The 23,292-nt window shown below is 39.0% G+C and overlaps 1 protein-coding gene across 10 annotated transcripts in view; it reads right to left on the bottom strand.

Annotated features, from left to right (window-relative positions):
• The window catches only part of cep170aa (centrosomal protein 170Aa), a 133,784-nt gene that overhangs the window by 78,685 nt on the left and 31,807 nt on the right, over positions 1–23,292 (bottom strand). For 5 of the 10 annotated variants that reach the window (XM_052012331.1, XM_052012337.1, XM_052012333.1 and 2 more), the window contains exons 2-9: positions 22,022–22,165; positions 21,487–21,519; positions 15,676–15,765; positions 9,596–9,677; positions 8,865–8,920; positions 8,575–8,710; positions 4,696–4,842; positions 2,962–3,438 (exon numbers count right to left, since the gene is read on the bottom strand). In XM_052012331.1, coding sequence (XP_051868291.1) covers positions 2,962–3,438; positions 4,696–4,842; positions 8,575–8,710; positions 8,865–8,920; positions 9,596–9,677; positions 15,676–15,765; positions 21,487–21,519; positions 22,022–22,126 — 1,126 coding nt within the window. In that variant the 5' untranslated portion in view covers positions 22,127–22,165. The remainder of the gene's footprint in view (positions 1–2,961; positions 3,439–4,695; positions 4,843–8,574; positions 8,711–8,864; positions 8,921–9,595; positions 9,678–15,675; positions 15,766–21,486; positions 21,520–22,021; positions 22,166–23,292) is intronic. The other 5 variants (XM_052012338.1, XM_052012339.1, XM_052012336.1 and 2 more) reach the window with 2 other exon arrangements.

Consider the following 23,292-nt stretch of genomic DNA (forward strand, 5'->3'; position numbering starts at 1 on the left):
ATTCAAATTTTTCTTTTCTTATTAATCTTTTAGTTATTCTTTGCTTTTTTTAAAACAAAATATTCTGTCCAATTTTCTGATCTTTGGACCGTAACGTTATGAGTTACGATGAGGTATCAGCTGCAGCCCTCTAGTCATATTCTTTATCAGTTCTGTACTTAGTATAAATGTCCTGGGGTCCCTTTCCCATTTCCTTCACATGCACTGCATTTTCCTTAACAACGTTTCATCTCTGGCTTATTCTATAAAAGTAGGAGAGAGATGAAAAACTTCAACACTTCCTGTTTCGAATCAAGATGGCATGAATGATATGCTTCATCTCAGCATTTTCCGCCTAAGATATAAACATAACATTACTCATTCTTTGGCAGTTAATCATTTAGTATTAGAAAAATAGATAGGAGCAAATGGTTTTTATATAAGAAAGGGCAAGATAAGACTCTCGTGTGACTACAATCAGATGCTTGCTTCAGTTAATCACAGAGACGTTGCAAAGTACTTAAATGATTTTCACTAAGGAGCTTAAGTGCATTTTGATATTTCATATGTCTGGATTCATTTTGTTGTACCAAAACATGCTGAAGCCAAATCACACAATTCCACACACCCTAAAATGTAACAACACGTTGTCAGCCTGATTAATTGCGGGTTTACAATCTAGTGGAATAAACTTCATAAAGATCTCTATTCAAAACAAAATGTATAATCCTTCATGTTAACATCAACATAACCCTACCTCAAATACAAATCACACAATATGCTGGAGGAACTCAGCAGGTCAGTCAGTATCTATGCCTGTGTGTGCTCCTCCCCCTCCCCCGACCTTCTTATTCTGGCTTCTTCCCCCTCAGTCCTGATGAAGGATTTCAGCCCAAAACATCAACTGTTTATTTCCCTCCATAGACACTATTTGACCTGCTGAGTTCCTCCACAATATTGTGTGTGTTGCTCCAGATTCCGGCATCTGCAGAATCTCTTGTGTCAAAACACAAAGCATCTGGAATAAAAATCTAGTACCAGCACTCATGAGCATAATGCTAGCAGAATAAAAACCCTTTTGGTTCACAAATATCCTTCAAGAAAAGCAATCTGCCAGCCTTACCTGAGCTGGCCTTTTGTGATAATCAACCCACAGCTTAACTTGGATAGAATGACTCAAAGACCATACAAGGGCATTTAGGATGGGCTACAACTGCTAGCCTAGTCATTAATACCCACATCCAGTGAATGAATAATACTTGTGAAAAGTGTGGAAGAACACCTATAAAATATCAAAGCCTTTTGCTTCAAGTTCTAGATAATCAAACCACAGGGAAAAAAAATAATTTGAGCATGTCAGATAGCTGTTGATTAGACTAAATGTTCTGCGATTATCTCTAAATACCCATGATATTTCCCATGTATTTGATTTTCAAAATATATAAAATATTTTAACAAATTCTCACAGAGATCCATTGGTGAATCGTACTAGTTGGTGCCTTTATGGGGAAAGCTGACATTATTAAAAGTATTTTAAAAATGCACCAAAATAATAACACCAAGTGGAAAAAAACTGCAGGTGCTACAAAATCTGAAATTAGCTTTAAATTGCAGTGAAGGTTAAGAGGTGGGGTGGGGAGGGGAGAGTATGGAGAGGTCAATCTGCTTATAGGTTGAGGTTAAGGTTGCTGTGGGGATAAGTTGTTAAGTGGGGAAGTTAGAGGCTGACAAAGAGCTGTGATGTATTGCAAATAGCAGGGTAAGATGTGCTAATGAAAAATGCTAAAGGTGGTGGGGAAAACTGAGCTCTTATTACATCTTCCTCAAAGCCCCTCTAAGCTTCCTACCCCTAATTTTAAACCTATGCCCCCTGATTATGTGCAGTTCTGCTACAGAGAAACTTTTCCAATTATCTGTCTTTTCTAGGACCCTCATAATTCTGTATACCTTAATGAGGTCCCCCAGTCTTTTCCGCTACAAGGAAAAAAAAACAGCCAATCCAATCTCACTTGATAGACAAAATGCTCCAACCCAGACAAGATCCTAGTGAACCTTCACTGGACCCACTCCAGTGCAAATCATACCCTTCCTGTACCGTGGTGATCAAAACTGCACACAATACTCCAGCTGTGGCCAAACCAGAGTTTTATATTGTTGTACCATAATCTCACTGCACTTATGTTCTGGCTAACGAAGGCCAGTATTCTTACTTAACCATCTCATTTACTTGTGCTGCTGCCTTCAGGGATCCTTGGACATATATGACAAAGTGCTTCAGTTCCTCAGTACTTCCTAGGATCCGATTATTTGTTGTGTATATCTTTGCCTTATTAGTCCTCCTTTAGTACATCACCTCATATTCCAGGGTTAAATGCCATCTGCCATTGCTCTGCTCATCTTACTGACACATAAATATTACTGTGGCTGAAGACTACCATCCTCGCTGTCAATAACACCAATTTTCTTATCATCTGCAGACTTAACCATGCCACTTATTTTCATATCCAGATCACGAATGCACATCACAAACAACAGGAGCCCCAGCACCAATCCCTGTGGCATCCCATAGATCACACAGGTTTCCAACTGCAAACATGATCTCTCACCATCACCTTCTGCCTCCTATTACCAAACCAATTGTGGATCAATTTGCAGAATTGCCTTAAATCCCATGGGCTCTTACCATCTGGACCAGTCTCCAATGTCAAAGACCTTACTGAAATTCACATGGACTACGTGAAGCACACTTTTCCCAACAACGCACTTAATCACTTTCTCCAAAAGTCACTCAGACAAGCTAATCATTCTTGATCAATCCCTGTATCTCTACATTGACAGCTTTAGCAGAGGGTAATGAGGCCCAATAAAATTTAATGAGGTCTTGACAAATATGGTGATGGTGGGCAAAATCCAGTAAAATAAACGGTTTTCAGCCTTTTAGAACATTCGGGTAATTTTTTTTGGTAACACCAAGAATTTTACCTTTTAACCGTCTCATTTGAATTGTGAGGTCACTCTTTATGCTTTTGGAATCATCATCCACTGATTCCCGTCTCATTCTGGGCGGATCATTTTGTGCCAACCAATCGGCCACTTTGCTTTCTGCTGCAATCATCGCAGCCTGGAGTCCAGATAGCTCTTTAGTGGCTGGTGGAGACTTCTTCAGCTTCTGACGTTGATCAGGAGTGAATTTAGTGACATGATCTTTGATTGTTACTTTGCCTGGAGTGTGGTCATCAAATTCTATTGTAAATGAAGCATGTCCTTGCACTACTGCACGTGAAGCCTCTGTATCCTTCGTTGGGATTTCATGAATTGAACTTTCCACTGATGGGACAGACTGATGAAATTCTTTAGTAGGGATTTCAAAATAGCTTGGTTCCCTGCAAAATGGATAAATTACTTCTTCTTGTAAGTTTTTGCTATCATCTTCAGGTTTACCAACTTCCTTGACGTTTCCTGAAAAAAAAGCCAGTGAAATTCACCATTTAAGGGCCAGTCAAAAATGTCAGAAAATTTATATCATTTCTGGAATAACTGTCAAAACAATTTCTTTTCAGGTTGTATGGCTTCTGTTAGAGAATCAGAAGTGACAGGATTAAAAGTATTCAAGGTCTGTATGAAGAACAACTGAGGTACAAAGTCACAAAACAAAACTAATTCCTATTTTAATGTTTTAGTCGATATTTACAGATTTTATGAAAATCATACAAATACAAAATAAATACAGCAAACATTCAAATATATTTACATTATTGAATCATTTTAAAATCAATATTTGCATTATTTAGAAACTGACACAATAGTGGAATAGATTAATATCGCAACCTGATGCATTACAGGTTGGTACTAGTAATTCTTCCATGAATGATTTGTTTCAAATGTGGTAGGTTCCAACAGAAGCCTGGCACTTGCAAGAAAGAAAGTGCAAAGGAATCCTTTTCAAAATGTTACCACATAGAGATAGTGCAATAAGTTGGGGGGGAAAAAAAATCAAGTGGTTTAAGAAATAAACAGTAGACCATTAGAAGAGTATTCTTAAATAAATGTTTCATTAAAACTGTTTAATTGAATTGCTGAATTTTTTTTTTGTTGCATACCTGTTGCATTGATTCCTTAAAAAGTCTCTCCAAGTGTGGGAGATGAGAGGTGAGATTGCTGGGGCCTTGACCTTTGAGTCCAAGATCTCAGGCGAGGTCCCGGAGGACTGGCAAGTAACTAATGTTGTTCAAAAAGGGAAATAGGGGTAATCCTGGAAACTTTAGACTGGTGAGTCTCGTGTCAGTAGTAGGGAAGCTATTGGAGAGGACTGAAATGCTAATACTAGAGGGCCCACATTTAAAGGTGAAATGGGCAAGTTTATTTTATATACAGAGTGGTAGGTGTCTGGAATGAGCTGCCAGGGGTGGTGGAGGAGGCAAATATGATGGAGGCATTTCATAGGCTCTTAGATATACATGAGTCTGCAGAGAATGGAGGGATATGAACATTGTGCAGGCAGAAGGGATTAGTTTACTTAGGTGTTTAATTAGTTTGGCACAACACCATAGGCCGAAGGGCCTGTTCCTGTGCTGTACTGTTCTACATTCGAAGTTCTACGTATATTGATCAAGTTCAGCTTTTAACCAAATTTACTGGTAGCATGAAGAAAAACTGTCACCATAAATAGCTGCTGAACAAGTTAATACTCCAGTGACTTACTGTTTGTGTTCCTACCTCCTATAGCACTGCTTTCTAGCTTCACACTCACTGGCTTGGAGTCCTGCTTACTTGAATTTTCATCATCTGCATCATCTTCACCCCACCAAGCAGGCTGTCCATAGAGAGGGGTACCTCGGGCTACTGGCATAGAAGAAATATCTGCTGCCGGCCAAAGCAAAAGGTAATGCAAGGAATATTAGCTCTCAAGAACAATTTCTATAAGCAGAAAACATCAAGTCTGAATCCTAATCAAATAATTTAATGAATTTGCAGGCCAACAATTTAAATGAACTATTGCAGGAAAATTATTTAATTTGAACCATAATACTATAACTATAATAATATAATATACAAATAACTATAATAACATTTACTAAATTTATAATGTCTTGCCGTGATTATTATGAATACAGTCAATTACTATAGTGCTTCAAAACGCATCTTTCCAATCATAGAATTAAATATGAACTTTTTAATGAAAATTTATTTAGACAATGTTAGGTCAATACTTAGTCAATGTTCAGAATCTGGATGCTCTCAATAACACATGGCTCAAGGAACAGAAGGGATAGAGTCAAACAGATGGATAAAAATACAGGCGAATGTGTCGAAAGGATAGGGTGCAGGCATGCAAAGAAAACAAAATGAGTAGTAATGATCTGGAACTGCCAAAAACAGTGCTAAAATGTTAAATAAGGAACTGGATAGCCAAAGGAAAATAATTTGTAGAATTAGGGGAAATAAAATAATGGAACTGTTGGATTGCTCTACAGAGAGACTGCATAGACTCAATTCTATAATTAGTTTCCTTCTTGAGAATTATTACAACGTGTGACAGGCTGCTTACAGCCAATTATCTGCCTAATCATTAGGCAGCTGATCATATCTGCCATAACAATTCTAGATTACCAGATGTGTCTTGTAAACATTTAGGACTTTATGCTCATTATATATTCAAAATTAAAACTTAAAAGTTTGGAGAAAACAAGCACCTGGGAGGAAACTGGAACACTTGGAGGAAACCCACTCAGTCACAGGGAGAACATGCAAACTCCACACAGAGAACAGTGTTATGGACTAGGTTACTATTGGTGAATGTCCCTTTAAGATAGAGCAAAACAGTGGAGTGTGTGTGTGGCGTGCTTACGTCAACAAAAGTTCTCTCAAAAGGACGGAGTCACATTGTTGAAGAAGTCAGTCGGAGGAGAGAGGAGGAGAGAGGAGAGGAAAGAAACCAGCCTGCTAGTTTCTCTATCAATGGATGAGAATAACTGTGTCTGTCACTACAATCCAAGTATGGAAATTGGGAGTAATCTGGTGGAGTTCATTTTGTTGCTGACCTGTAGAGGGAAACAGGTATTTGTGTGGATAGCCACGATTCGGATGCTTTTCATGGTGAGGAAGTCACTACTGAGTAAACACTGAGGTGTCATTTGGGTTCCATCGTGGAACATTTGGATTTCGTAATTACTCTCTATGTTCTCTCTACATCTACGTTTTATCTTCAGACAACGGTGGTTGTTGAAGAAGCCTTTGCTCATGTTTCACCTTATGGCTTGCTGAACTGAACTTTAATAACCATTCCTGGACTTGGAGTTTGGGACTTTGCCACACACACACACTACGAGTTTGGTTTTGAGGTTAATAACATTTTTATTTCTAACATTCTAACATTTTTACTTTTATTTTTCTTATTATCATAAGTAGTTATTAATAAAGTAGTTTTTAACACTTATCACATGACTCGGGGTGTTTCTTTTGTTGCTGGTTTGTAACAACAGCAGAGGTCAGGATTGAACCTGGGTCACTGGAGCCACGAGGCAGCAACTCTACTAGCTGTGCCACCTATTCTCATGGGAAAAGCTCTTAAGATCTGCAAAAAGAGCTTGAGTCTTCTCGATATTTCCACCCCCAGTGTGTTCCAGCAAAACACACATATTCATTGATAGGGTAGCAGAACTATAATGAATTGATTAAAGGGAAAATTAAAAAGCATAGAAGTCACTACATACAATGTAGAGGCTACAAGCGTGAGTTAGCAGCAGCAATTTAAAAACTCCTGGTAAAATGGATGTAACAAAACGATAGAATTTTAAAGTTTCAATGTATGGTTAGAATCCTGATAATATTTTAAGTTACTCCACTTCAGCTCCTAACCTTTTTCTTTTAAAATTGTAACTCCATAACTAAACTGCTACGATGGAATGTGCATGATAAGACATCGTTATTGGTCACATGTAAATCAAAACACGCAGTGAAATACATCTACACAGACAGTCCAATGGCAATTCTCCATGGTGCCAAGATTGCATGAACGCATGAAATATGTTTGTGGTACACCTTCGACTAAGAGCTTGGCACTGTCATAGAACATTACAGCACAGGCCCTTCAGCCCACAATGTTGTGCTGACATTTTATCCTGCTCTAAGATCCATCAAACCCTTCCCTCCCACATAATGTATAATTTTTTTTTGCATGTTCATCATAACTCAAAATAGTGCAGATGTACTTTGTACTACATGTCATTATGCTTTGTATTTTCTGAACATAGTTAAAGCTGGTTATTTACTACAAAAATCCATGAAACTGGAAAACATGGTGACATGAAGTCATGCAGCTAAAGGTCTTAAAAAAAAGTTTTTGTGGAAACATTTCCTTACAACATAGGAGGAAGCCATTCACCCATCAAGTCTATAGTGGCTCACAGAACAAACCCATTCCCTCGAATTTTCAATGTAACCTACTCTCCCCACATTTCCATAAGTCCTACCACCCACCTCAAATAGCCAATTAACCTACCAACTGCATGTCTTTGGCATATGGGAGGAAACCAGAGCACATGAAGGAAACTCTCACAGACATAGGAAGAACATGCAAACTCCACACAGATAGCAACAGTCAGGATTGAACCTGGATCGCTGTAGACATAAGGCAGCAGCTTTATTAGCCGTGCCACTGTCCTGCCCCATCTTGAAAGAAACACTAAAGATCTGCAAACACTTCAGAGCCTTTTCATCATACCCACTCCCATTTAGTGTCTCAGAAAAACCAGGATGTTCACTTGTAAAGCATATGTACAACAACAATTAGTATTGATGTGAAAATGTCCCAAAGTACTTCAAAACCAGTCAACATTAAACAAACTACCATATGATTTTACATTTTTTAAAAAAGCAAAGATTGAATAAATTCTGGGAAGTACAAATAATAAATCACTATACCGTAGAATAAATAAACCCATTTCATTAATTATATATACATATATACACACGCATACACATACACACGCATACACATACACACGCATACACATACACACGCATACACATACACACGCATATATACATACACATACATACATACACATATATAAATATAAAAAGGAAGATTTGATAATTGGGAAATCTAAAGCAAAAGTGCAGGAAACTCTAATTTTACTTTGGCAGAAGTTATTTCCAGTCCCAAATATCTGATTTATTTTTGAACCCTTTTAACTCAACTGATTTAATTATAGAACCTGCCACAGCATATCATAATGGATAACTGAGATGATTATGAAGTGCCAATTTGATGACTCTACAATTGTACTATACAGTTTTAAGCATATATAAATCCAAAAACAAAGTTCATCTGAATAAACTACTTTTCATTATTTTGGTCCATTAATTATGCTTTATTGCCCTATTTATGGTTCCAGTATGTACAAATGCAAAGTGAACTGACTGTAGGTATGAGACCTTCAATAGTGGTAAACGTAATAAAATAAATGTAACAGCCCCAATGAGTACTAATGGAAAAGTGGCAGCATAAAATTTTAATACATTTTCCAGTGACTAAAAGATATGATTAATAAGCAAATATATTCAATATTATAGAAGTAGTAAGCAAACTACCTGCAGCTTTGTGCAAGTCTACTGTATTGGCAATCACATCTGCTCTGGCCTCCACAGAGCCATCCATCATCTCCTTTGATTCTTCAGCCTCTGGAGGTTTCTGTGGTAACTGCAATTGGCTTGTAAACTTTTCATGCTAGAAACAAGATTCAGTTATTTCCAAAAGTTCTGCTTTCAGTGCACAGATGTTGTGGCTTCTCTACATACATAACAGTAATAAAATGGATACAGAATATTCTGTTGTATAATTTAATGCATACAGTTTTTCAGGCAATACAGATAGCCCTTACCTTAAGTGCTTCCTCAGGGACTCGCAGTTCCCCTCTCACCACAGTAAACAAATTAGTATGTAAAGCATATTAAGGAAATGTAGGAACAAAACAACAGTATGCAAACTAAAGTACCTTGAACTGTTGAAAAGTGATCATCAACATTTCTGATTATTGCAGTAGGTGTGGCAGGGAAAATCAGCTGTAGCTTATGTATAGCTAATGCCATTATAGCTTATTAAAAGTAATGCCATCACTGTTCATTAAAAGACACTGCTAGAATCCTAAATAACGATTTGCATTACGTAATGGTCCAACAAATATAATATTTATATCCAAATAGTTGACTGACTGAATGAGGCAGTAATCTAGAAAGGGTGAATGTTTTGTTTTATAAATGGAGAAGTTTTAGAAAACAAGAGAAATCAAATGGGATTGCATGCTGTTCAGTATTTAATTGACCCTTGATAAGGCCAAAATGAAAAATTCAAGTATATTTTTTCCCCAAATACATGCTCACAAAATGATATTTACTGGAAGGAATAGTTGAGAAAAGCAGAAATACATTTAAAGAGAAGCTTGATGAACACGAAATAGATTGGAATAAAAAAAAGGATGTTAACACAGTAAGATAAAGAGGCATAGGATGTTTGTGTGGGATTAAATATCAGAATAGACAAACTTGACTGAATACCCTATTTCGGTTTAGTAGACTGTAGTTCAATTTGTAAATGTTCACCAACTATGAAGGATATCATAACCAAATCGAAGTTTATCATCAATCTTCAGAGTGATATAGGTTTGCTCTGGGATGCGGGCTTCATTAACAAATGTCTGTGAAAATAAAGGCATTCTGGTCAGGAACCAGTGACAAATTATCTCTAATATTTCAAAACAAAACTAAAAATCTGGAAGTCAAACAAGCAAATGCTGGAAACACTCAGCAGGCCAGGCAGCACATGTGGAGACAGAAGCAGGTTTATGTTCAAGTTGATGACTTTTCATCAGAATATAAAATTAAAACATCACAAGAACACTTCACAAATAACTATTTCCACAGCAAATTATTTCTCCGCACATTTGTTCTTTATTTGCAAAACACAAAATAAAATAACCAACTGTTCATTCACTTGTATTAAGAACATTCTCAAACCTCCTAGACATAAATTTAAAGATCATTACCAATAAAATTACACCTTCTGAAAATGGGCTTGGTTTAACAGCAAGCTTGAATGGAATACATATATGAATCCAAGCATTAAGGACTGGCTTATTCACAGCATCATAAATCCAGTCAATCACTTAATTTATGTCTTTAGAGCAAATGGAATGATATTGGCCAGGATTTTCATATTTATAAAGCAGAACCTTTGGCATTCTACATCAATACATATTGAAAATGTTAACAGCTGTAGTTAAGACCTAACAAAACTCAAACTTGGCATTGGTAAGCAGGTCATTGTTGATGACATCTGTCATTTCTTTGCTGATGATTGGGAATAGATGACTGGATACCAATCAGATGTGTCCTTTTTTTGTGAAAATGACATACCTAGCCAATTTTATAAATCTTTAGGTAGCTTTAGTGTGGTAATTTAGCTTAGTTAGAGGCTCGGCTAATTCCACAGTATGCATTTGGAATGTTGTCTACTCCCATACAGCAATATCCCCAACCTGCTTCTTGAAGAGTGGATCTAATCGACTAAAGACTTTGACATTGGGGAAAATCCAAGTTGGATCATTCACTTGGTACTTCTATTGGAATTGGTTTATTATTGTCACTTGTACCAAAGTACAATGAAAAACTCAGAGATAGAAAGCTTAGTGACATGGTGACATGACAACAACCTTTCCCTCAATGTCAGCAAAACAAGAGCCGACAAGAAGGGGGATGGTGCACATGCACCTGTCTACTTCAACAGTTCTGAGGGCAAGAGGGTTGACAGCTTTCAGGTTCCTAAGAGTGAACATCACCAATAGCCTGAACTGGTCCAACCACGTAGACGCCACAGTCAAGAAAGCTCACCAGCGCCTCTACTTCCTCAGAAGGCTAAAGAAATTTGGCATGTTCTCCTGGACACTCACCAACTTTTATCGATGCACCATAGAAAGTATCCTATCTGGATGCATCACGGCTTAGTATGGCAACTGCTCTGCCCAGGACTGCAAGAAACTGCAAGAGTTGTGGACATAGCTCAGCACATCATGGAAACCAGCCTCCCCTCCATGGACTCTGTCTATACTTGCTCGGTAAAGCAGCCAGCATAATCAAAGACCCACCCACCCGGGACATTCTCTCTTCTTCCTTCTCCCGTCAGGCAGAAGATGTAAAAGCCTGAAAGCATGTACCACCAGGCTCAAGAACAGCTTCTATCCCACTGTTATAAGACTATTGAACAGTTCCCTAGTACGATAAGATGGACTCTTGACCTCACAATCTATCTTGTTATGACCTTGCACCTTATTGTCTACCTGCAATGCACTTTTTCTGCAGCTGTGGCACTTTACTCGGCATTCTGTGGCTTGTCTTTAGTACTCACATCCTGGGCAATGCCATTGAGGAGGATGGGATTGTTCATGGTACTTCCTCCTATTGCTTTTTTCATTGCCCACCACCATTCACAAGTAGGCACAGCAGGACTGCAAAGCATGACTCCAAATGATATAGGAATTCTTGGCTCTCTCTATTCCCAGCTGCTTTGCTCCTTATCACACTTAATCCTGTGCTGTAAAGTTGTATAGTTAGCATTCAGAACATGGAAAAGTACATCACAGGAACAGGTCCTTCAGCCCATGATGTGTGTATCAACCATGATGCCAATTTTAACTGCACATCTGCCTGTTCATGGTTTATATTCCACCCCACCCCCCCCCCCACCAATTCCCTGCCTGCTCATGTACCTGTAAATGCCTCAGACACTACTATTGTATCTGCTTCCACCACTTCCCCTAGCAGTAGGTTCCAAGCACCTACCACTGTGTAAAAAAAAACTCCCAAGTTAATTGCTGCCAAACTTTCCCCCTTTCATTTTAAAACCTATGTCCTCTAATATTTGACATTTCAATCCTGGGACAACCTACAGTCTATGCCTCTCATAATTTTATATTCTTTGATCAGGTCTCCCCTCAGTCTCCGATGCTCCAGAGAAAACAATCCAAGTTTGTCCAACCTCTCCTTATAGCTAATACCCTCTAATCCAGATAACACACACAAAATGCTGGAGGAACTCAGCAGGTCAGGCAGCATCCATGGAGAGAAATAAACAGTGGACATTTTGGGTCAAGACCCTTCATCAGGACTGGAAAGGAAGAGGGCAGAAGCCAGAATAAGAAGGTGGGGAGATGGGGAGCAGCACAGGCTGGCAGGTGATAGGTGAGACAAAAATTCTGCAGATGCTGGAATCTGGAGCAATACACAAAAAATGCAGGAGTAACTTAGCAAGTCAGGCAGCATCCATTGAGGGAAACAAACAGTCAATGTTTTGGGTTGAGACCCTTCATCAGGACTTGAAGCGAGTTCAGGTTATAGGCAAGTCCAGCTAGGAGGGGGAAGGGAGACATGCAAGAAGCTGAGATGTGATAGGTAGGAGTGGCAAAGGGCTGAAGGAGGAGGAATCCAGTAGGAGAGGGCAGTGGACCATGGAATAAAGGGAAGGTGGTGGGGAATAGGTGGACAGGTGAGGCAGCACTTCACCTGTGAATCCGAGGGTGTCATTTATTGCATTCAGTGAGGCCTCCTCTACATTGGTGAGACCAGGTGCTGTTTGGGTGATCACTTCATCGAGCACCTTTGTTCCGTCTGCCACAAAAGCAAGGATCTCCCGGTGGGCATCCACTTCAATTCCACATTCCACTCCCATACCGATATGTCTATCCAAGGCCTCCTCTACTGCCATATTGAGGCCAGACAGAGTTTGGAGGAACACCACCTCATATTTCACCTTGGGTAGTCTCCAACCTGATGGCCTCAACATTGATTTCTCTATCTTCCATTAACCCCTCCCCTCTTGCCCGGTCCATTTTGTTTTCTTTGTCTTCCCTCATTCCTGTGGCCCCTCCCCCCTTCTCTTTCCCCTTCTCCCAACCTCATGACCTGTCCATCCTTTCCCCACCTCCTTCCCTTTATTTCATGGTGCACTGCCCTCTCCTACTGGATTCCTCCTTCTTCAGCCCTTTGCCTCTTCTATCTGTCAGCTTCTTACTTTCCCCCTCCCCCACCCTCCTACCTCCCCCCCTCATCCGACTTGCCTATCACCTGAACTCACCTATCACGTGCCTGCATGTACTCCCCCTCCTCCGACCTTCTTATTCCTGCTTCTGCCTTCTTCCTTTCCAGTCCTGATGAAGGGTCTCGACCCAAGACGTCAACTGTTTATTCCTCTCCATAGATGCTGCCTGACGTGCTGAGTTCCTCCAACACTTTGTGTTCCTCCAGATTCCAGCATCTGTAGAATCACTTGCGAATCAAGACAACATCCTGGTGACCTCTTCTGCACCCTCTTGAAAGCCTCCACATCCTCTGTAATATGGCGACCAAAACTGCACACAGTATTCCAAATGCAGCTCAAGTTTTTATACAGCTGCAACGACTCGCCAACTTTTATACTCAACACGTTGAACGATGAAGGCTAGAATGCTGTACGCTTTCTTTACCATCTTATCCACTTATGATGCCACTTTCAGAGAGTGGACTTGCACCCCAAAATCTCTCTGAAAATCAATGTGTGCAAGGCTCCTGCCATTTACTGTACATTTTTCCTCTTAAATTTGACCTCCAAAAGTGCAACAACTCACATTTTCTTTAGGTTTGCTTGATGCTGCTCTGAGCATGCCCTTCTGTAATCTGCATTAAATCAGGGCCGATCCACCGACTTGAAAATAATGGTAGAGTTTATGATATGCTTGGCCAGAAGGTTACAGATTGTGGTGGAATACATTTCCTCTGCTGATAATGATCCACTGTGCCTCATGAATACCCAGTTTTGTGCTGCCAGATCTATTCCTAGCCTAACCTGGTTGGCACAATGGCAATGCCACACAACACTATGATGGAAAGTGTCTTCCATGTGATGATTGTGTTGGTGAGGCCAAGACCTATTACGTAACATAATTGCAGCAGGTAGGTTAGCAAGGACAGGGTTTATCCTTCTCGTTGAATCACTTGCCACAGACTCTGTATGACAGCTATGTTCATCACCATTCAGCTTTCTAGGTCAGTGGTGGTGCTGCCAAGCTAGTGTATACTCTGTGCCCTGGTTACTTTCAATGCCATTTCCAAGTTTTGTTTAAAAACAGAGGAGCACTGATTCATTGGCTGAGGTAAATGGCAGGTGTTTGGCCTGATGCCATGAGACTTCTTGGGGTGTGGCATCATTCTCGTTCACCTGTATGCCATTGAACGATTAGCTCGGAGTTTAGTTCTGCCAGTGGGACACAAATTATCCAGAGTTTGTGTTGGAGGAATCTGGCATGCTATAAGGTACTATTCTATGAGTGCAACTATATCAGGCCCTCACTTGGCAAGCCTGTGGGACACCTCTCCCAATTTAGACACCAGTCCCCACATGATCACAAAGAGCACTCTACAAGGTCAACAAGGCAGGGAATGACTTTGCAGTTTCTGAATTTAGGGTTTAGTTCGATGCCAGATAGTCAGCCTGTTTTTATCCTTTCTCTGCTTTAACGAAATTTTTTTTCTAACTGAGTGGCTGATCCAGGGTTCGAGACCCGAAATTGTTTCCTCTTTCCACAGATGCCATCGGATCTGTTGAGTTTTTCCCAGCATTTTCAGTTCTTATCACGAATGGCTTCCTTGGTCATTTCAGAGGGTAGTTAAGAATTTGACCACATTGCTGTGGACAAACAGGTCAGACTGCAAGGATGGCAGAATTCATTTTGCTGAAGGGGATTAGTGAAACCAGACGTTTTTATTTCACAAAATTATGGTCATTTTGCAATCAACATTATCGATACAAGTTATTTTTTTTAAATTTCAGATTATTTAACTTAATTTTAATTCACAACAGGGATTTGAACCTGCATTTTAGGTTTTCAGTCCAGACTCTGGATTACTCGCCCAATAACTTAGTGACTGCATCACCACATTTCCCAATCATTTGACAGTGCAAACATCTTACTCCTGAGAGTATGCATGTTTTAATTTTTCTTGTATGATCATTAAAATGTTTTAAAGAAATGTTACATAAAAATTGTATTTTTTACTTTCTCAACTGGCAAGTGTGAAATTACTTAAGATCAACTTTCCAGAGAGCATCAAAACCAGTAATCCTCCCAAAGTGAGGTCTGAGAGCAACCAATGTTGAAAGGTTTACATCACAGAAATAGTTAGATCTTGACAGGCAGCTTGAAGACCTGGGGCAAGTATCATCATTTTACTGCTGATTGCAAAATTCAGACTAAATAGTTTTTTTAAAAATGAAAACTGTGTTAAAATACATAAAAACAAGAAAATAAATGCAGGGACAGAAATTGGGAAGAATCATCCAGGACTTGGTCAACTGGCTGAGATTCAGGAAGTACTTAAGAGTGGTAGAGTTTAGATGATGAACTCCAGAGAACTCCTCATCTAAACTCTTGCACCTCCCAGATCTGCAAATAAATGATTTGCAAAGCAATATACTGCAGCTGTTGGAAACAAAAGCAGAAAGCATTAAAAGTACTCAGCAGGTCAGACAGGATCTGTACATAAAAAGTTTGAGATCAATAGAAAATACATTTTGATAGTGTTAAGACACATAATAATTAAAAAGGAACAATCTAAGTTCGAACAAAAATATGGTGTCAGTCACAAATCAGACAGAGGCTCTCTTACCCCGTTTAGACTGCCAAGGTCCTTTACTTTATGCTCATCTTCAGTAGAGTTATAGTTGATCACAGCATGTTGCTTGTCCACACTGCGGGACTGTGAAAGAGAAAACAATATTTTCCCCCAAATTTTATTTTACTCAGTGTCAAAAAAAACAATTCCTCATTTCATGTTTACTTCAAGTCTCAAAACAGAATTAATTCCATTACAGAAACCTTTGTTATTATAGTTCATACTATAATTTATTATCTTCATTTATTTGAAAACTACCTGTGTCAAGGGTAATACAGAACAAATTGCTTATGGGTCAACACCTGCATTTTCCTGATCCATAACTGATTTTAAAGATCTTTTCAAAATCCTCCCTTTTGATTATGCCACTCATTTTTATACCTTCCTATTTTCTTTCCAGTTTGCATCCTAGTTATTGCAAAGCAACCCAAGAATTCTTTCACGTGAAGAACAGTACAGCAAAATCTCTGTAGGGACTGAGCCTTTTGCCTACTCTGAGGGCCAACATCTTGATTTACATAAGAGGTCAACCTAGTCAGGATTTACATACTCAATAGATAAACAAGTGCTTTATGATGTTTATGCACTGCAATCAAAACTTTGCTTGCAGTAATATAATCGTAACTGCCTAGTAGGTATTTGGCCTGCATATATAACAGAAGAATTTCATAATCACAAAAGCCTTTGCAAAAAAAAGGTAGACCTCTTGAAAGTTTCTTTAATTGAATGCTTTTTCTGTTTGAAATTGAGGCATTGAATATCCACATATAATGTTTTTATCAATGCACCATAGAAAGCATCCTATCTGGATGCATAACAGCTTGGTATGGCAAATGCTCTGCCCACGACTGGAAGAAACTGCAGACAGTTGTGGACACAGCTCAACACACAGAAACCAGCCTCCCCTCCATGGACTCTGTCTATACTGCTCGTTGCCTCGGTAAGGCAGCCAGCATAATCAAAGACCCCACCCACCTCAGACATTCTTTCTTCTCCCATCAGGCAGAAGATACTAAAGCCTGAAAGCAGTACCACCAGGCTCAAGGACAGCTACTATCCCACTGTCATGAGACTATCCCTAGTATGATAAGATGGACTCTTGACCTCACAATCTCCCTTGTTATGACCTTCGCCTTTATTGTCTACCTGCACTTTCTCTGTAGCTGTTACTGCTCCAATGCATGGTTGTAATGAATTGATCTGTATGAATGGTACGCAAAACAAGTTTTTCAGTGTAACTTGGTACAAGTGACAATAATAAACCAATTCCAAGAGAGTTTAACAATGAGTTTTCTTTGGTATTACAAAGCCTAGTATTACAGAAGTAGAACTGTGTAGAGGTTTGCAAAGTCTTTTAATGCAAATTGGGGCTACAAATCATTTTATTTAAGGCAATAGTCCTAAAGTATAATAGGTTTCTACTTGAAGGAACATCAAGCAATTATTCAAAATGGCAGTCCATTTAACAGACTGCTGTATTTTTCTTTCAGATCTTCCTGTGAGGTTCACTGGGCACAAACTGCCCCTTCTCTCAAAGCATTCCAATACACTGACTGCAAATGGCAATGCCAACCAAAATGACAACTAATAAGCATGGACTTTTTAAATCCCAGCCTTGTCTCCTCATTGTTATTTTACATTACCCTATCTGGCTAAATAACTCATTTCTATGCTCCAAAATTCTGTATGTTCAACTATACTGAGAAGCTTGAGAAAACATTTAGTAGAATAGACTCTCTTAATTTACCTTTGTCCTAAGTACTCCATGCATATTTTGCTTTAAGATTACAGAATACTCTTTCACAGACTAGTATTAGTGAGTAAAGAATGCAGGTAATTAGTTACCTTCATTAGACCATTGGTTTCAATCCTTCAGAGTTAGTCAGTTTTACATTCACTAAAGGTGAAAGGATAGCTAAAGAATTCTTTGCTAAAGCAGATCTTCAATTCATCATTTAATTGTATTATTGCAAATGGTTACTGTTGAAAAGAGAACCAAGTAAAGATGCATGCACATGAAGGGAAAAAAAAACAAAGATTTCTTTATGCTGATGTAGAAAGCCTCTTATTTGGCCAACAAAAGAGTGCAAATGGCATCCAGAGTGGTGCATCCCAACGTGGTGAAATTGTGTGCTTATGGAAGAGAATGTGTTAGTTAGTAAACCCGTGGATAGCCAAAGAAGATAATGTCCATGCACGTAAAGCCAACCACTGACAAATTTTTAGGCATCTTTCCCCAGTTATGACATGTCTGAGTCTGCAGTATTTCTGCTTACATTTAAACAAGAGGAATTTTCCTTTCGAAGAGACAACCCTGATCCAGGCAAAATATGCATGACTATGTTTAAAAGTAAAATAAAAAAATTACACCTTGACAAGTGCTCCACTGGTATATCAATAACTTTGATAATTTTTTTTATTTATTTAGAACCCAGAAGTTACTAGTTCTGAAATTATAGAAATCTTTTAATTGGACAAATAGCAATTACATGACTATATTGCATGGCAGGTCAAGTGGAAAAGATTGAGGTAATTTAGACCAAGGCTGCAAAACTAGAGGAGAAATCTAGAAGGACGGGGAGCAATTACTAAAGTTTCACTAGTGTTTAAAGAAGTCACCTACTCAAGAGGAACAGCTAAATATCTATAGAAACAAAGGACTGCAGATGCTGGAATCTAGATGAAAAACACTGATGCTGGAGGAACTCAGCAGGCCAGGGAACATCCGTGGAGAAAAGTCTAATGGCATGAAACATTGAATTCCCCCACTTTAAGTAGTCCCCACCATGCTTCTTCTCTTCCCTAGCCTCTCGTTTCTACCTTTTTCCCCCCTTTCTCTCCTTACCTTTGACCTATCCCCAGGTGGATTTGCTCTCCCCTCCTCCCCCTCACTATCTTTTACCTGCATCTACCTATCACCACCTTGTGCCCACCCCACCTCCCTTCTGTTGTCCACCTATCACTGCTCTGTTTTTCCCTCCTATACATTGGGCTTCCCCTTCTCCTATCTTCAGTCCTGAAGAAGGGTCCTGATCCGAAACGTTGACTGCCTGCTTTTCTCCATGGAAACTGCCTGGCCTGCTGAGTTCCTCCAACATCATCGTGTTTTTCAGCTAAATATTTATGTTTGATTACTTCTAGTAATTTAAAGCAAACTCGCTGAAGTACTCCTAATCTACCCACAACTCAGTGACACATTTTTGTTACTGTATTCATACATCTCTCTTCAGCATCCACATGAATGCATTGTTGATTCCAAGCAAAAATTGAGTTTGAAGACCACTGTCCATATCTGTAAATTAAAGTCACTTAATCAGATTAGCTAAATAATTTGAATGTCAGCACTGTAAAAGTATCTTGTATTATGCTACTAAAATTGCTTACCCTGAACTACTAAATAAAGGAGAAATAACTGAATAGGAACAGTATTATTTTGCTGATATAATTTTTCTTCATAACAATTAAGATGGTAGCTGAAAGGAAACAGGTCAAAATTCTTGGGTGGACCAGGAATTTAACTATTGAAAAATACTGGAAATACTCAGCAGCTCAGGCTGCATCTGTGAGAAGAGGAACAGAGCTAATGTTTCAGGTCAAAGACCCTTCGTCAAAACTGGGGAGGAGAGAAGAGTTTGTAAAGCTACAGGGATTGTAAAACTGGGGTGACCAAAGGGGGTTAGGTGGAAAACAAGGTTATCTGGTCAATGAATGAATGGAAGCAGCAAGAATGTAAGAACATAGACAAAAAAAAACACAATTGGAGTTGCAAAATGCTGGACATGTCCTCCATTTCCAGTGAAAGTGAGCCAATATCATTGATGGATGACTGATACAGACACACTAATCAAATTCAGAAAATGGTGGAAATGCTCAGCAGGTCAAGCCAGACCTGCACAAAGAGAAACAGAGTCAACTTTTTCCAGGTGAGAGACACTGTATCAGGAGGGAATAGAGACATCACAGAGGGTTAACAAGGCAAGGGAGACAGATGGAAATCTGGTCAGACAGCAGAGTAGAACTTCTTCAGGTTAGGTATTCCTAGGTGAGAAGTGACATTAAATTCAACAAGTGAAAAATGAAAAAAAAACTATGGAAATGCAGACTCACCAGCTGAGTATTTCCAGCACTTTCCGTTTTAGATTTCAACATCTAAAGATTTTTGTTTTAAATTCCAGAAAAATTAAGTTAACAGAAATCATAGAATTCAAGACAGAGCCCGGAGGACTGCAATGTCCCCAGATGAAAGATGAGGTACTGTTCCTCAAGCTTGCACTGTTGCCTCACTGTAATAGTGCAGGAGGCCATAGAATGACAAGTCGGAGTGAGAGTAGGATGTCAAGTGGCAGACCATCGAGCATACTGCATTCAACGTTTACAATGTAATCTCCTCTACATTGGAGAACCTAAATGCAGATTGGGTGACTGCTTTGTGGAGCACCTGCATTCAGTCTGCAGGGAGGGACCCTGAACTTTCTGTTGCCTGCTACCTGAACACCTCACTGCACTCTCATTCTGACCCATTTGTCTCTGGCCTCCTGCACTATTACAATGAGGACCAATGCAAGCTTGAGGAACAGCACCTCATCTTCCATCTAGGCAGGTTGCAGCCTTCTGGACTCACTACTGAATTCTACAACTTCAGGTAACTTGATTTCCCCATCTGTATCAGTAATCCCTCTGTGATATTGGCTGTTGGCTCAGCTCATTTGATTTTTTTTCTCTCTTCCCCTCCCTCCCTGAAATGAATTACATGCCCAGCTTGATCTACGGGCACATCTTCTTACTCTGCACTTCACAGCTCCTACTGCCTTTTGTTTATGTTCTCACTCTCTAACTTCCTCCACTTACTCATTGACCAGATAACATTGTTTTCAGCTTATCCCCATGGTCACCTCAGTTTTACCCTATCAGAGAAATTCTACTTCCCCCACCCCCCCAAACCTCCTTGCAATTTCTTTTCTCTCCTTCCCAGTTCTTCAATATGAAACGTCAGCTTTGTTTCTCTTCCCACAGATGCGGCCTGACCTGCTGAGGATTTCCTAGCATTTTGTTTTTATATTGAAAAATAACAATTTTTCTTTTCTTCACTTTACTATGGATATTTTTTTTTAAAATAAACAATTGAGAAAATACCACCTTTCTTCAGTGTCAGCAGTAAACTTCTCCAACACATATTTCCATAACCTGTAAAGCTCTCCCTAATTTATAAAAACATGTCTAAAGTACTATATATGGCAACCACACAACAGTTCCACTTCTCACATCAAACTTCCTTATGAGCTCTTGAAAAAAGTTTATTAACCTTGTATGAAATTAGGATCTGATTTTGAGCCTACATCTATTGGGTTAAGATGAAGCTCCCCAGACTTATGTAAAAACTTTGAAGCCAGGAGAGGAAGCAGATTGTATTCCAAACTGTTTCTGTTACACTAAAACCCAGGGCCAAGTATGAAGCATACTATATTCCCTAATATAATATTAATCTCAAACAAAAGAAGTGAATGCATTATTGTTGCAAAAAAAGGTGTGTACAAGTGAATTGCAATAAGGAGAACATGCAACCTTAGAAAGGATGAGTAATAACTGCTACTCATCTCCAATTTTAAACTAAAGGGCTCAAGTCCACACATATTTGTTGCTGAGGGAGGAGAAGGAATACAAGAGAAGTGTAAGTGTTGATTTACACTGCACTATATTCTTGTCTTTTTTTTAAAGTTCTATTTCACTAAAATGTGTCACACAACTTTAGGAAACAAATTCCAATCCTAAAGAAACAACACTTGTTCATATATTCTTCCTACTCACTCGTATCTGCAGGACTTTGCACACTTTGGCCATCTGGAAAAAATTTAAACATGAAGTTATCCAAAATAAAAGTGCATAAAGAGGAGGGGATAGAAAACAAAAGCTTTATAAATGCTGGAAAACACTTGGGGTTAATTTCTGGCAAATCATTAAAAACAAACTTTTGTGGCATACAAGAAATGATAATGAATTCATGTTTTAGAAAAAAATAATTTCACTGCTGGCCCAAATACATCTGAAGTCATTAAAGTTGGATTCCAAACAAATATTAGATGTGGCAATATTCATTTTGGATTGTTTCAGATCTGCGGCTTCTCTCTTCCAAGCTGAACATATACAGAAAGGAAAAGGGTCAAGTTCATGTCTAAAGACTTTAATTCTAAGTAGACAATGTAATCTATGGTAAACAACAGACATCATTTTAATAAATTCTGTCAAAAGATGCAAATAAAATCAGTTAATTTGAATTGCTTTGCTGAGCCCAGTCTGAGTTCAGCTGCACATACAAAGAAAACTGCATCACCCCTTCAGTTACCTGCAACATCAATTCACAGTCATCCCGGCCTACAAAGATCATTTCACGTGGTAGGCGGTGACGAGTGCCTCCGCTGCTCACCAAAAACCAGGACGTCAAGCTCATTTCTGCTGTTACTAAATCTTGATTCAAGCTTAAGTCATCCTGTGGAATAAAGAAAGTATATATTTTAACGTTCACTTATTCTTCACAGCACAGTGATATCCATACAATGCAACCTACCATAGACATTAGTGTATTCTGTGCTCCGATTAAAGCCAGATGTCAGAAGCTATCACAGGAAATGACAGAGCCTGCTGGATTTGAGGATGGCTGAAAATTTATACTCAAGCTACCAGCTGTTATATGTGCAGCTGTATGATACTTGCACCCTCAGAAAATTTAACAGCCAATAAAAATAACAACAGCAAATGCAATTAAATGCATTTTTAAAACATTGCCCTGATTTCCTATGGAATATTATTAAGCACATTTCAAAATTCTTCTGACAAAGCAGCGAATCAGTACATCAAATTTGAAAACACAGTATAGAGCCACTTTTAGTGGCATTAGTTTGGAAATTTGCAATAGTACACCATAAAAGATTCTGAATGGCTATCCCATAACTACATTATTGTTGCACAAGTATCTGCCACCAAGAACACTAGTTTAATGCATTATGATAGTAGTAGTATTTCCTACATTTGCCATTCTTTAAAAAGATAATTTTGCATTGTTTTTTTAATTTAACAGAATCATAGTATCATTTATAGGATGCTCTTCCTCCTTAGTGTGTATAACACAACCTCAACTGGTAGCCTTAATTATCCTTTTTTGCATACGAAGAAAAATAGAACAAAGTAAAATTGATTTTCTTCTAGAACAAACTGGCTATTGGGGAAAAGATCTCATTGGAGGACAATCAGCAAGCACTGACAGTTCAGACATCAACAGTAAGTATACTTAAATCACTTGGTGAGCATTTGGGGGACAATGACCATTGCTCCATAACCTTTAAAATTGTCATGGACAGGGACAGGTGCAGAGAGGACAAGAAGATATTTAATTGGAGAAGGGCAAACTATGAGGCTATAAGGAGAGAACTTGGGCGTGTAAATTGGGATGTCCTTTTTGAAGGGAAATGTACCATGGAGATGTGGTTGATGTTCAGGGATCTTATGCAGGATGTTAGGGATAAATATGTCCTGGTGAGGCAGAGAAGGAATGGCAGGGTGAAGGAACCGTGGGTGACGAGAGAGGTGGAACAACTAGTTAGGGAGAAGAAGGTAGCA

Source organism: Pristis pectinata, chromosome 3, assembly GCF_009764475.1.
Source record: "Pristis pectinata isolate sPriPec2 chromosome 3, sPriPec2.1.pri, whole genome shotgun sequence".
NCBI classification, from domain to species: Eukaryota; Metazoa; Chordata; class Chondrichthyes; order Rhinopristiformes; family Pristidae; genus Pristis; species Pristis pectinata.